Below are 13,550 nucleotides of genomic sequence, written 5' to 3'. Positions count from 1 at the left end.
TCTGGCATTCTCTGAGAACTTGTGCTACATGTATGTATACCCTCCATGCATACAAGTAGGTACAAACACATACATGCACAAGCTAAGTACTGGTAGCTTGTGCAGCTTACAAAGATGTGTGAACTCTGTCTCCAGTTGAATAACTGAAAAGTGTTTTGCTGCCCAGTATCCTGAATAATCAACTGAATAATCATACATGCCTAACAGCTTTTTGTTGATCACTGCATTTCTTGATAGTTGGTTCAGGATGAAGGATTGCCTAGCAGAACTAAGACATCAGCTGGGCTGAGACACCAAAAACTGAGGACACATATGTCACCCAGGAAAGCTCAAAAGAGAACCACCAAAGATTTCCAATTGACTGTCTTCCCTCTATCTCTAATTACAGGCAAGAGAAAGCATGTAAAATCATTAAGATCATTCCAAAATCATTGGAAAAGACTACTAAGACCATCTAGTCCCACCACGCATTCATGTTTCTTGAACACCTCCAAGGACAATGACTCCACCACCTTTATGGGTAGCCTGTTCCACTGCAAAATCACTCTTAGCCATATGAGCTAAGCAGCTTATTTAACGTGTTATGAAAAAAGAAACACATTACCACTGTATTTGCCCCATTCAGACAGAATACGTGGAGGAAAAAGAAGGTGAAGGAAGTACAAAGGAAGCACAAAGGAAAAAAGAAGCATCCAAGCTGTAAAGCAAAAGAATTTACACTCTTTCCTCAATTCTGCTCATTACTTAGCATGACTCCTGATTCAGCCTCTAATGAAGCTAGCCTCATACTATTAACTCATACTGGAACAAAAGGTGTCTCGGTCCAATATTCAAATAGATCAAACACAGATCTATCACTTGAGCAAACAGTGCAAGTTTATAGGCAAGCTATCCAGGCCACCAGGATATTATATAGTATGAACTGGCTGTTTGATCAGCTGTTGCTGTGTGCAGTCTACCATGAAGACTGTATTCAATGTTCTATCTTGATGGCATAGTTCATCTACAAAAACAAGCTGGCTGAGAGGCAGAAGGCTACAGAGGCATATTTGAGGTATTTTTTGCTTTTTACTCCCAGTTGAGTCATATTGTAGAAACTGGAAAACACAGTCTAGTTGAATAATAAAGACATGATGTAATAGAATGTAAAGTAATAGTACAGGCATAATGTAATAGATAAAAAGGCATCGAGTGAATTAAAACTTCATGGAACTCTTGAATCATTTGAAGCAAGGGATATCAGAGGTCACTATCCTAATTGTTGCAATTGCAAGACGCCAGAGGCCCTAATGAACCACAGCCAGACTCTTCATTCACTGCTTAGCACAGAGCACGCAGAGCAGAGGCATAGTGATGAGGGAATGGTACAGCTGCACGCCCACCTTGCTCAGGCATAATTTCAGCATCAGCATCATTCCTCAAAATTAATTTTATTTTAAATAAAACAAGAGGTAGCTGAGTCAGACTCAGAAATCACCCAAGCTTACTCAGCTCACCAAGACAGCTGCCTGTTTACCAGGTCTGTACAAATTCTCAGGTGGGTACATTTTACTGGCAGCAAGGGCAGCATGGAAAGGGGTAAGGAAGAAAAAGAACAGATGGAGGAAAAGATGCACTGAATTCCTTCAAGCAGATCTGTCCCTAAAAATATTTTACTTTTCTTCTTGTAAGCCTGCTATACCCATAAGTAGCATCATCATGGTTTACTGACTTTAAAGTCGAGGCAACACTGGTGTGGCTTGATAGGCACTTTCCAATCTTTTTGCTAAGCCATTCAGAACTTGGGATCTCCTCAACTGAGATACTGAAAACTGACAGGAAAGAAGAAGCTGGGCAAAATACAAATGCACAGATGAGTTATTGAGACATTCATGGTTCAAGTAACAAGGTACTGTAGCGTGCTCTTACTGACCACTGAGATCAGAAAAATGGATCTTCAAACGAGGATCCTACATAAACATTAAACACATCAGCCTCTACACAGACTAGTGGATTAGATGAATGACCACATTTTAACAAACCATCTCATAAAGCAAGAACCTTAATATCTAACATAAGTTTACAAGGATAAAATAGATTATCAGCCCTGAAGGAAAACCATGTTAAGTTCAAAGACAGCTACATAAAAATTAAATGATTGAAACTATAATGACACGAATGCAATTTCCTCATGTAATTAAAGCCTAACTAAATGATGACTGATTTCAGAAACAGTATAACTGAGTGCTTTATAAATACATCAAGATAAATCCTCTGTAAAGGAAAACTGAAGAAAGGTTTTTTAATCCACCATGGCACTGCTTAAAAACTTTTATAACCAACATAAACTTTACCACTGTACCACTCTATGAACTAGCTGCTAAGAAAGGGAGACAAAACACAAAGGCAAGCTCCTCCTGTTCTTGAAAGGAGCAGTGAAACAATACTGCTTTTTGTCTTTAATTAACAGAACTATTTAACTATAGCTGTTGGTTGTGCTACAGAGAAGCAAAATGCATCAGTGGGAAGCATGCCAAGATCACACAGATTGTTTACATACATGATAGTAACTTCTGAAGAAGAGAAGCCTTCTCGGTTGACTGAATTATGTGTAAGACCTAATTCATTGTCATTAGCTGCTGTGTGAGATGTGTAAACAGAGCAAACTCTCTGCTGGTTTATGATACTACACGCAGTGCTAGAAGTTTACTTCTGGGACAATCGGGCTATCTAAGCTTGCATTGCTCAGGCTGTCTACTAAAGCAATACAAACAGGCCCACTTAGCTTTTTGTCACAGCTCTCCACCTTTTAGAAAGACTAACACCACTCACCAGCTCTCTTTAAGTCCTTAGATACTCCTGAGATCACATCAGACACCCTGACCAAACCAAGGATGGAGCCAGAGGAATGGGCTGCTCCTCACAGCCTCTAGTGCTTTGGGAAACAGAGTTTGATCTGGATTTGTGTCATAGTGGTGAACATCTCTGTCATTTGGTGGAGATTGATGCTACAGCCACGCTGGAAGGAGCATGCTGAATTGTGTGACTTTAAAATCACTCCTATCCTTACTGAATCCAAAGAGTAAAATGGGCAAATCAAAATTCATAGGAATGCAAAATTTACCTCTCCAAAATCTACTGACGCTACAAGACAATTATAGAAAGAAACAAGAAAACTAGGCAAGGAGAGGACGTAGAGGATGGAGACAAGGGATGCAGATGCATGTCTGCCATCATGGTGGCACAACAAATTATTTTTGACTGCACCTCCATAGAATAAGAACACAAAAGTGGAAAGTTTACTCCTTCGATGCTACTACCTTTGAACCGTGTAACTAAAAGTATTCCAAGACAGCAAGTTTGCAGTGCCTATGCTAGCAAATATTGCAGAACAGGAGATCTGCAGAGCAAAACAACTGTACCTTGAATATCCCACGTCATTTATGCAAAAGATTCTTTATTTCAGATTAGTTCTTATATCCTACAGACTGAACATCCTATTCAGGGGTTGGAGCTCAAATGGTGAGCTCCTAGAGCGTGACTACTCAAGGAAAAATTAGTGCAGTGTGTATGCTTTGAGACTGCCCCGTGATACGCACCACAGAGCAGTAAATAGGGTCAATCAGGAGATCTGTTTAAAGTACACACCTGCTCTGAACCAACACACTAATGCACATTAATATCTAGTACCACCCCCTGGTGTCATTAGGTGGTAGTTCAGTGCTAAACTAGATAATGACCAATCTACTGAACTACCAGTATCACAGCAGGAGGTTCCCAAGCAAACAACAGACTGAACTTTCTAACAAAAGACTTTCATCCTCTCCTATGTCTAATCTTGTTTGTCAAAAATACATAATTCAGCAGTACAGACAAGAAAAACAACAGTGAACTTTGCAGTCTATAATACTAACATGAACTACTACACAAACTTGCATTCTCCAGCAGTTATTTCTGTAACAGTTAGTCAGGAATCTCTTGAACAAAGTTTCAGTATCCTAACTTACCTTTTTTGTTGCTCCTGAGGTGTTTTTCTTGTTTTGCTGTCTGCATGTGATGAACTTTCCCTAGTACCAGCCTTTCATAACAGTTAAATAAGTTAATGGAAAAGCTTTGCTTAATGATGCATTGCTTCGAGCCTTGGGAGATGAGATTGCTCCTTCAGACAGAAGGGAAAGCTTCTTATCAAATCAACTTTCAGTTCAATTAGGAGGTATCAGTGAATGACTTACAACTACTGTCCCTGCTGCCTAGACTACCAGCCTATCTCACAGCATTACACAGCTGCTTTCTGCACTGTTTGTTATGTATTGCCAAGGTTTGTGAGAAAAATCTAAGTTGGCAGGCTCCACTTAATTGCTTTGTGTTCCTTCGCAGTAGCCATGAACACAGTTGAAAACAGAAGGAAGAGCTCCTGATGGCAGGGACAGACAATTGAAAATGTGAACAAAGAGCTTCAATCAATAGAGAAATGTCCAACATTCTCTTTGCCTGCTGCATCCTATTGAGAGTGGTACCTCTCTGCAGAGGGACTTGGAGATGGTCACAGTCCTCCCTCAGAAGGGTCCAATCCACTGTAAATATCCACCAGGGAGAAAAAGGAAAACACCAATAAGCAAGCAGAAGTTATGCATCTCACATACACTTTTCTTGCAATGCATCTTACATTTTGTTTCAAAAACTGATTTTGCCCTCTGCTTCAGTCTATTTTAAAACAAATGGAACATCTTCAGATAATGGCCCCCAGAACACCTGACCTGTTTTGTTTTGTGTTCTTTTCTAAGTAAATTGAAATTGACTTACAGACGGAATGAGAGATACTGTAATCATACAATGCATTAAACCTTCACACAGATGAAGAAAAAGACTTGAAGAGTACAATCACATCTCAATACCACAATGATAGGAGTGTAAATATTTTATAAATCTACCATTTCAATAGAAATATTTTTGTTATGGCAGGTTTTCAGTCAGAAACATACAGGAACACATCAGGTTGCTTGTGAACAAGAAAGCACTAAGCATACTTCAAATGACATTCGCTGTATGTCAAAAAAGACTTTGCCTTTCACAAAGAATTTATTAACCTCACTTTGATTGCAAAATCTATGCATTACTAACTTACGAGAAGCATTTTCTTAAGTATGACTGAGTATGACTAAAGTATGAGCAACTCCAGGTTAAAATCTGGTCTTTTGAAGAAAAGGAAAGAGGTCTTCACAGCAAAGGCAGGGACAGGGAGGCAGTTTTGAAAACACACAGAGGAAGTTTTTAAGTGAAACCTCTGAACAGCTTCCTAAATTTGGTTTAAGAAAATTAAGTTTTCCAATGCTTCTGAACAATCAGAAGATCCTGTCACTGTGCACGTTTTGAAATTTCCACGGAACTAATACTCCCTTACATTTCCAATCTAAATATTCCTCAGCATCAAGCATATTCCATACAGTCTGAGGCTAAGTCTTTTCATACATATGGGCACTTCTTTTCAATCTACATCATCCACAGAAATGTCAAGACTGCAGCAGTTTTGTACATAAAATAGAACCTACTGTTCAATAAATCCTCCTGTTGCTGTTCCTTGTCCTATTACATAGGACGAATTTTGCATATCCCTGTAAAAAGTCTCTGCCTACCCCTCTCGTAGGCCTCCTTTAAGTACTGGAAGGCCATAATGAGGTCGCTCAGGAGCCTTCTCTTCTCCAAACTGAACAAGCCCAGTTCTCTCTGTCTGTCTTCACAGGAGAGGTGCTCCAGCCCTCTGATCATCTTCATGGCCCCCTCTGGATTCGCTCCAACAGCTCTGCGTCTTTTTGTGTCGGGGGGCCCAAAGCCTGAATGCAGTATCTCAGCACAGAGGAGCAGGATCGTACCCTCTCCATGCTGGCAACTCCTCTTTTGATGCAGCCCAGAAAACAGCTGGTTTTCTGGGCTGCAAACATGCACTGCGTGCTAATGCATAATTTTCATCTGTCAGCACCTCCAAATCCTTCTTCACAAGGCTTCTCTCAATTCATTCATCACTCAGCCAGCATTTGCGTTTGGGATGGTTCCAACCCAAGTACAACACTTCTCATTTGGCCTTGCTGATCTTCACCAGGTTCACATGTCCAGTCTGTCCAGGTTCCTCTGGACAGAATCCCTTATCTCTGTCCTCTCAACTGCACCACTTGGTGTTGCCTCCAGACTTGCTGAGAGTGCAATTAATATCAAACTGTGGCAGTATTCAAATGCACAGTTTGTATTACCTTAAAAAAAAGTAAATAACTAGAAAACAAAGAGCTGAAAGCTGTCCCTGCAATGTTTGTTTGCATTTCTGCATCAGTACAGCAGCTTTTTGTTTCTTCATTGATCAGCTTCTGTGTTCACTGCTCTATCAGCCAAGTCAACAACACAGCCTGAAGGACAGGAGAGCACTCTGCTGTTTTACATCAGCACGCCTTCCAATGCTTGCCTCCTCTACAGGCAGAACAGCTAATCTCTGTCAGCTGCTCCTGGAACAGCTCAGAAACAGTGACTTTTTGAAGGAAATCAAACCTAGAGCACTAGGAAACCTAGCCTCCAAAGAGTGACCAATTTCAAAAATCAAAAGCTTCATTCTCCAGTCAACAGGTGACCAGCTCTCTGCAGCAGACTAGCATGCCACGGGCAGTTTTCAATAAGGGCAAAAAGATATAAAACCCATGGACCTGGGTGCAAGTCCAATGATTTACTAAAAGCACACAGATAAAAGACAGGTAAATCTGGAGTAGTAAATAACAGCTAAAGTAAAGTGACTGAAGAGAGTCGCTAGTAATTTTTGTGTGTGTTTATGTTTCAAGCCTCTGTGTGGGAGCTGGAGAAAAGCTGCTACAGCCCAAGAACAGAATACTTTGGAGCAATCTGGTGTAGAAAAAAGTAAATGGAAAACTGGTTTCTTACAACCACACGCCACTTGCTTCTGTTTGCAGGTAGAAAAGAGTGAAGCACATAAGTGAACACAATGCAGCACTGCTGCTCTGCTACAAGAGAAAACATATGAAGTCTGTGCAAGCTTGCCATGATAATATTCCCATAGCAACAATGAAAAGCAAGGACATATTAAAATCTGTTACACTAACTCCGATTCCAGCTCGTTAAAGAGAAGGAACTTGTAGCACTGCTTCAGTACAAAAACATGCCACTGAGGCTTTAGAAGACACGAATAAATAACAGTGGTTAATTTTCTGTAATGTTTTCATTATGAAACAAGGTGTAAGTTAAAAATTAGCCATAACAGTGTGTTATAATCAATTCTGTTTCATAAAACAGTGATTTTTGCTAACCACATAAATACACTTTAAACATTTAATAATTATTCAGCAGTTTCTTATCACAACACCATCCTTAGGAAAAGATATGAGAGTCTAAAGGCCCAGGCAGCTTATGGAAATAATCAGCTCTAAGGCACCAATGGTGGGTAAGCCCTGTGGAATGAGCACACTGTTATCCACTGCATATTGTACACCTTCCTTCTATGGTGCACACCTCAGCATAGTGGTTATGCAAAAATTAATACACTTTATATGAATAAATAGGGGAAATTAAAAGCCACATTAAATAAAAAAGGAAGGATGATCTTACTGGGCTTTCCAACCTTAATGATTATATGATTTTATATGTTTTGTGACATATCTTGATTAAATTGTTTGCAACGCAAGAGATGCTGTTTGGATCTGTGGACATGCATACTCATTATGCACTAATGGGACTAACACGTCATTAGTAGAGGAACTACCACATTGCATACCTTCCAACATGCACAGCCCAAATAGCAGCTGTTCCATATGTTAAAGGCACAGAAGAAAAACTAAAATAATCTGTCACACATAATGCAATTTAATTGGGTCCATGCATCTCAGAACAAAATGCACAAGCAAGATTAATTCTGGGCATGCACAGCACTCTTCCAGCAGGATTAGGCTAAAAAGCAGATTGCCACTGAGTGCAACAAAGCTCCCAGGCCTGCTGCTGCTTTCTGCAAGCTGCTGGTCTCACCTCCATCACACCTGTGCTGAGAGGGACTAGAGACTGGGGAAATGACCCAGCTGCTTTCTGATATCGTTCCTTTATGCTTCTACTTGCTCTAAACAGAAGACATCCCAACACTTACATCAGTCATTTGTGACCGAGGGCCTCTGCATGACATCCCTAGACTCAACCTAGAAGCAACAGAGTGCGTTCCCCTCATCTGTCCCAAACTTCCGTAGGAATGACGTCGGTTTGGAGGATGTTGGGGCAGAACATAAGTCTCACAACGTGTCACAGCCCGAATTACGGACACTTTACGCTTAAAGACTCGTAAGCTGAGATACCAGCGCTGCCTCCCCCGAGCAGTCCCCGGCAGCTCCCAGCTCCTAGGGCGGGGACCCCAGGGGCAAGGCACCATCCCGGAACCGCTGTCCCCACCACCCTCCTGCCGGACTCACCTGATATGCCGCCCCCGACCACGACCACGTCGCATTTCTGTGCCATGGCGCTGCCTCCCGCCCTGTCGCGGCGACGGTTCCGGACCGGCTCCGGTGGGCGGGCAGCACACCCCGCCCAGTCGCCAGGCACCGCCTCTCGTCGCCCCGGCTGTGAGGGAGCCCGCCTGGGGGGGCGGCAGGGGTGAGGCCGGTGCAGGGGGGTCACGGCACCTTGTTTTCGCCTACCTCCCGCGGGGTTGGGACCCTAGGTGAAAGGAGAGAAAGGACTGGCTTTTCCAGAAACAAGTGTCAGTACCTTCACCTTCAGTCTTTAGGCTGGTTCCATACAAACCCAGCACGGTTTTCCATCTCTTGGGTTTCTACTTTACTATAAGTGAGGCTCCAGGAGGCTGGAGATGGTACATGTATGCTAACATGTTTTCTCAGACATAGACTGTGGGATCAGGTGTACACCCAGCAAGTTTGCAGATGATGCCAAGCTGAGTTGTACAGCTGACATAATAGAAGGAAGGGAAGCCATCCAGAGGGACCTGGACAGGCTTGAGAATTGAACTTATTGAGGTTCAGCAAGGCCAAAGGCAGGGTGTTGTCTTTGGATCAAGGCAATCCCAGATACATACACAGACTGGGGGGAGAACTCTCTGAGAGCAGCCCTGCTGAGAAAGACCTGGGGATTCTGGTGGACAAAAAACTCAGCATCAGTTAACAGTGTACGTTTGCAGACTAAAAGGCCAGTGGTGTCCTGGCCTGCAACAAACTACAGGAGGCCAGAAGGGAGAGGGAGGTGATTGTCTCCCTCTGCTCTGCCCTTGTGAGAACTAAAAAAGGGGAAATTTAGGTTACGTTAGGGGGTAATTCTTTGCACAGAAGGCAGTGGGGCCCAGCATGGGCTGCCCATAGTAGCTGTGGTACCCCATCTCAGGAAGTGCTCAAATATGGGGCTTTGGGCAGCCTGAGGTGGTGCAGGGCAGCCCTGCCCACGGCAGGGGGTTCAAAATAAATGATCTTTAATGTCCCTTTCATCCTAAGCCTAAGTTCTGTGTTTCTATCCATACAGCTTACATCTAGTAGCCGTGTTAGTCATACCTGATCTTCCCCATGCAGCAAGCTCAAGGGATCCAACTCCAAAAACCTTCTGAACCAAGGCACTTGTCAGTCTATGCCCTTCTCCACTTCCTGGGGCCATACACTGGAAGAAACAGTCTGGACAGAATTTTCTCTTCCATAATAACTCAAATGATAGTTTCTGGTGTGCAGAGACAGGGAGAGCTGTGACAGGAGTCCCAAATATTGACTACAGCAGGTGTAGTCTTGTCTTTTTAAGGAGAATGGAAGGGAGGAAAATGTAGGAGTTAGGAGGCAGAATAAAGATGGGTCTAGATCAACTGCCTGCAACGTTAATCAGTTTGGACTCATCTCTTTTTTTCTTGTTGCCCTTGTGTTTATTGCTTGACATAGTGATTCAGGATGGCTGAGGATGAACTGGGACTTAGTGTTGCTAGAGGCAGTGGAAAACATGCATTTATGTGTTTCAGAGAGATGCTGGGAGATGATTGCTGCTGATCACCACATCTGCAGAGCCGTGTCACCTCCACGTAGCCTATGGAAGGCCTTGGCAGTTTTCTCTTCCATTCTTGTTCTTGATCAGTTGTCTCTGAGATTTTCCATCATTGTGGATGTGGATAGAAGTAACTGTAGTCATAGAACATCCTCCATTGTAAGAGACCTATAAGGATCACCAAGTCCAACTCCTGACTTCACACAGGACCATCTAAAAATCAGACCATGTGTCTGAGAGCATTGTCCAGATAAAGACATTTGCCTCATTAAAAGCATCATAAATATCTCCATCTGAAAACAGTTTTTCTGAGTGTTACCAGCCCTGCCAGAAACAGTTCCACCTGACTGATTACTTACAGGGAGAAGTTCCTTATTTTTGAGGAAAGTAGTTAACACTGAAGAGATAAATAGGTAAGCAATTTGAATAAAAAAGGTTATTGGGAGGCTGCTGAGGCTGAATTAACAGAAGGTGCAGTTTTTGCATTTCTTGTCAGAAATACATGTTCTTAATCCAATTAAAAGAGAATCTGACTCATTCAAGCAGATTAAATCAAACTCCAAGACCTCTTCATAGTGAGGGACACACAATTATTAAATGGCTGCCAGAAATAACAGTTGTAAATATTTTTTTTCAAATCCCATGTGAAATGTTGAATGCGGAGGAAGGCTGTTCCAAAAGCAGAAGACAGTCATTTTGTTTGGGCAGTTATCACAGATAGCTATGGTTACAGATGGTTAATATCCACCTTACTTTGAGGCTTGAGATTATCCTGGTCCCTGTCTTCCTCCTGGTGGCCTAAGGAATGATCAATATTTTTTAAATATGAGTGAAATTAAAAAGGCTGTATTGTCTGCACTGGATGACTAGAAGGTCATTTGAATCATTTGAATCATTTGAAGGTCCACAGGAGTGTTTGAAGACAAGAAACCCTCAAAGAGCTGTTGAGATGCAATTAAGTGAACATCTGGGTCACTAAGTCTGGTTTCCTGACATTGAGAACACATAATCCTGGTGAATAAATCTAGCTCTATCTAGAGCAAGCCAATGTCTCCTAAAGCCAGATGGGTTGTTTTTCCTCCTCTCTCTTGCAATAAATCCATTTCAAAGTTTTTCATCTCAGGTTCTTCTGCTTCAAAAATGTTTACAGAATGGTGCATTTAAACAGAGATCATATTCCCCCTTCTGCTTTCCCATTCACAAGGTTAACACTAATCAAGCCCTTTAGCATCCACCAGTGCAGGAAGGAGTATTTACTGATCCTAATAGATCCTTTCCACACCTGTCTTAGTAAAAGTGTGTTTATCTGCAATGTGTAGATGTAATCCTAATAAAGCTGCTTTGATGGAAAAAAGATTTGCTTATGCCTGGAAACATATAATTATATTAGGATTCTGTTTCTGTTTTATAATGGCCCCATTACTTCTCACATCCCATGTGGTTCTATCTAATTTAGCAGACAAAAGACTTTCCTACCCAGATTTTGGTACATTATCCTTTGTATGCACATTGTTGCAAGCAAAGCAAATTTCTGAGAAAACAGAGCAACTGAGAGCCTCCACATTTTATCAGCTTGGAAGGGAACTCGCCTGAGACCTGTACAAGTGTATTGTTTCCATAAATTTTCCTAGACACTTAGACACTGTGGTAATAAGATAGCATAAATAGCTATACTGTCTGGCAGAAAATGTACTGACAGCTGTGGACTATCTTTTGAGAAATTACTGGAAAGTTGATGGAGTAGGGGTCAAAGCCAAAGATCTCCAAACTTACAAAGACTAAGAGGTAGAATTCAGGCTCATGATTCATGATTGTCTGGCCAGTGGTTGGTAAAAAACACTGCACAGCGTTCTAAATTACACATCTTTTCAGCTTCTGTTCCTTATATAGCAGTGCTTTTAATAAGCAGGCTTTCTGTTGTTTATGTTACTGTCTCTCTTCATCATATTCAGCTGGAATGTATCCACTTAGGAAAAGATGGTTTTCACTGCTGAAATTTCCTGCTGGTAGGTAATAAACATTGACATTGACTTTAATCAAAGTGGCAGAGTGGATTCCTCTGTTAGCAGCAAGCTGTTTTAGCACCTCTATCACCAAGGTGCTTCAGCAAGAACAATATGATCAGAACCAAGAATCCTGTGTCTAGATGCCAACTCTCACTGCACCAGGTCCATATCAGCAAGCCTTGGGCACTCATCCTGTCTCCTACCCTTCCCCTTACTGCACCATCCCTTACTGCATAAGAAGGCAGCCCAACCACACAGACCAGAATGGCATAGCTCCCAGACCTTTGTAACTGTAGTTGGGATACAAAAACTACTAGATTTTAGTCTGTTTGAATGTCAAGTGGTCAGGCTCAGGAGCACAGTTTCAAAGTCTAGAAACAACCTTAAGGAGTCACAGTCACATGTGGAAAATCGATGCAAAGAGAAAGATGACAGATTGGAAAAGGTGAATTTGATGTTTGTGCTTCATTATTTCTGATGGAGAATTCTTTGAAGGCACATTGGACACTGCCTGTTACCTCTATTCTGTAACCACATCATGCAGCTCTTCCAATTAGCATTTTAGTTTCTGTTGAATATTGACATTATAGAAGATAGGCATACAGTTTTACATAATTTCAATTTCTCTGAAACAATTGGTGCATAAATTGTGAAAGCACGTCTGTGCTTTTGAAATACAGTGCAATTAAATGAGCGTAGGCTTCATGCCTGGCTTTCCAATAAATCAAAACGCCTGCAAGGAGTTCAGGAGGTTGTCTAATCAATCCCTTTGCCCTAAAGCAGCATCAGCCAAGATCAAAATTTATCTTGATTAACCTAAGAGCCTAAATGTTAGCAGCCAAGATTTTGAATCCAGCATAAAACAGTCTGACATTAATCTAGAGCTAATAAGCAAAACCTGGATATTTTATCAGCCAAATTCCTTTCCAAGTAGGACTGATTATTAAATCTAAAACCTACAAGATTAAGCTCATTAGTAAACTTGTTGTGTAAATACAAACGTGCTTCCCTTGAGCACAAAGAGCTGTAGTGCAAGACCAGAACAATGGTCTGAGTAGCAAGATTGTAGAATCACAGAAAGCCTTGAGTTGGAATGGATCTCAAAGATAATCTAGTTCCAACCCCCTGCCATAGGCAGGGTTACCATCCCCTGAAGATGGCAAGGATGGCCGCCGCCTTGGGCCTGGACCTCAAAGGTTCCCCATGGGGTTGGTCAGGGCAGAATCTGGTAGCCAGGCCTGTCCACCAGGAGCAGGACACTAGGGACATCAGGGCAGCCCCATTCTCTGGCTTCTCCCTAGGGGCAAGCCAAGGCTGGGCCAGGACATGAGCCTATGGATAGGTCCAGCTGGACAGGGGCCATGGCAAAGGGCAAACGGAGCTCAGAGAATATAAGGAAATAAAATACTTCATCCATTATGCTATATCCTCATTGTCTAGTTATGTCTTCTCCCCAGTGTATCTTTTCATGCCTAATTCCCTAGCAGTTAGCAGTTAGCAGTGGCATCATCACTATTACAAGTCATGTTCTTCTGAAAAATCCATATATATATACATATATAT

At 42.0% G+C, this 13,550-nt stretch overlaps 1 protein-coding gene across 1 annotated transcript in view; it reads right to left on the bottom strand.

The window, feature by feature from the left end:
• The window catches only part of LOC100540209 (amine oxidase [flavin-containing] B-like), a 52,001-nt gene extending 43,437 nt beyond the window's left edge, over positions 1-8,564 (bottom strand). Inside the window, exon 1 of the mRNA XM_010724021.3 lies at positions 8,424-8,564. Within this exon, the coding sequence (XP_010722323.1) occupies positions 8,424-8,469 (46 nt within the window). The 5' untranslated portion in view covers positions 8,470-8,564. The remainder of the gene's footprint in view (positions 1-8,423) is intronic.
• Positions 8,565-13,550: the final 4,986 nt, after the last annotated feature.

This window comes from Meleagris gallopavo, chromosome 1 (assembly GCF_905368555.1).
Source record: "Meleagris gallopavo chromosome 1, MGAL_WU_HG_1.1, whole genome shotgun sequence".
NCBI lineage: Eukaryota > Metazoa > Chordata > Aves > Galliformes > Phasianidae > Meleagris > Meleagris gallopavo.
This window is presented reverse-complemented; position numbering and strand designations above follow the sequence as displayed.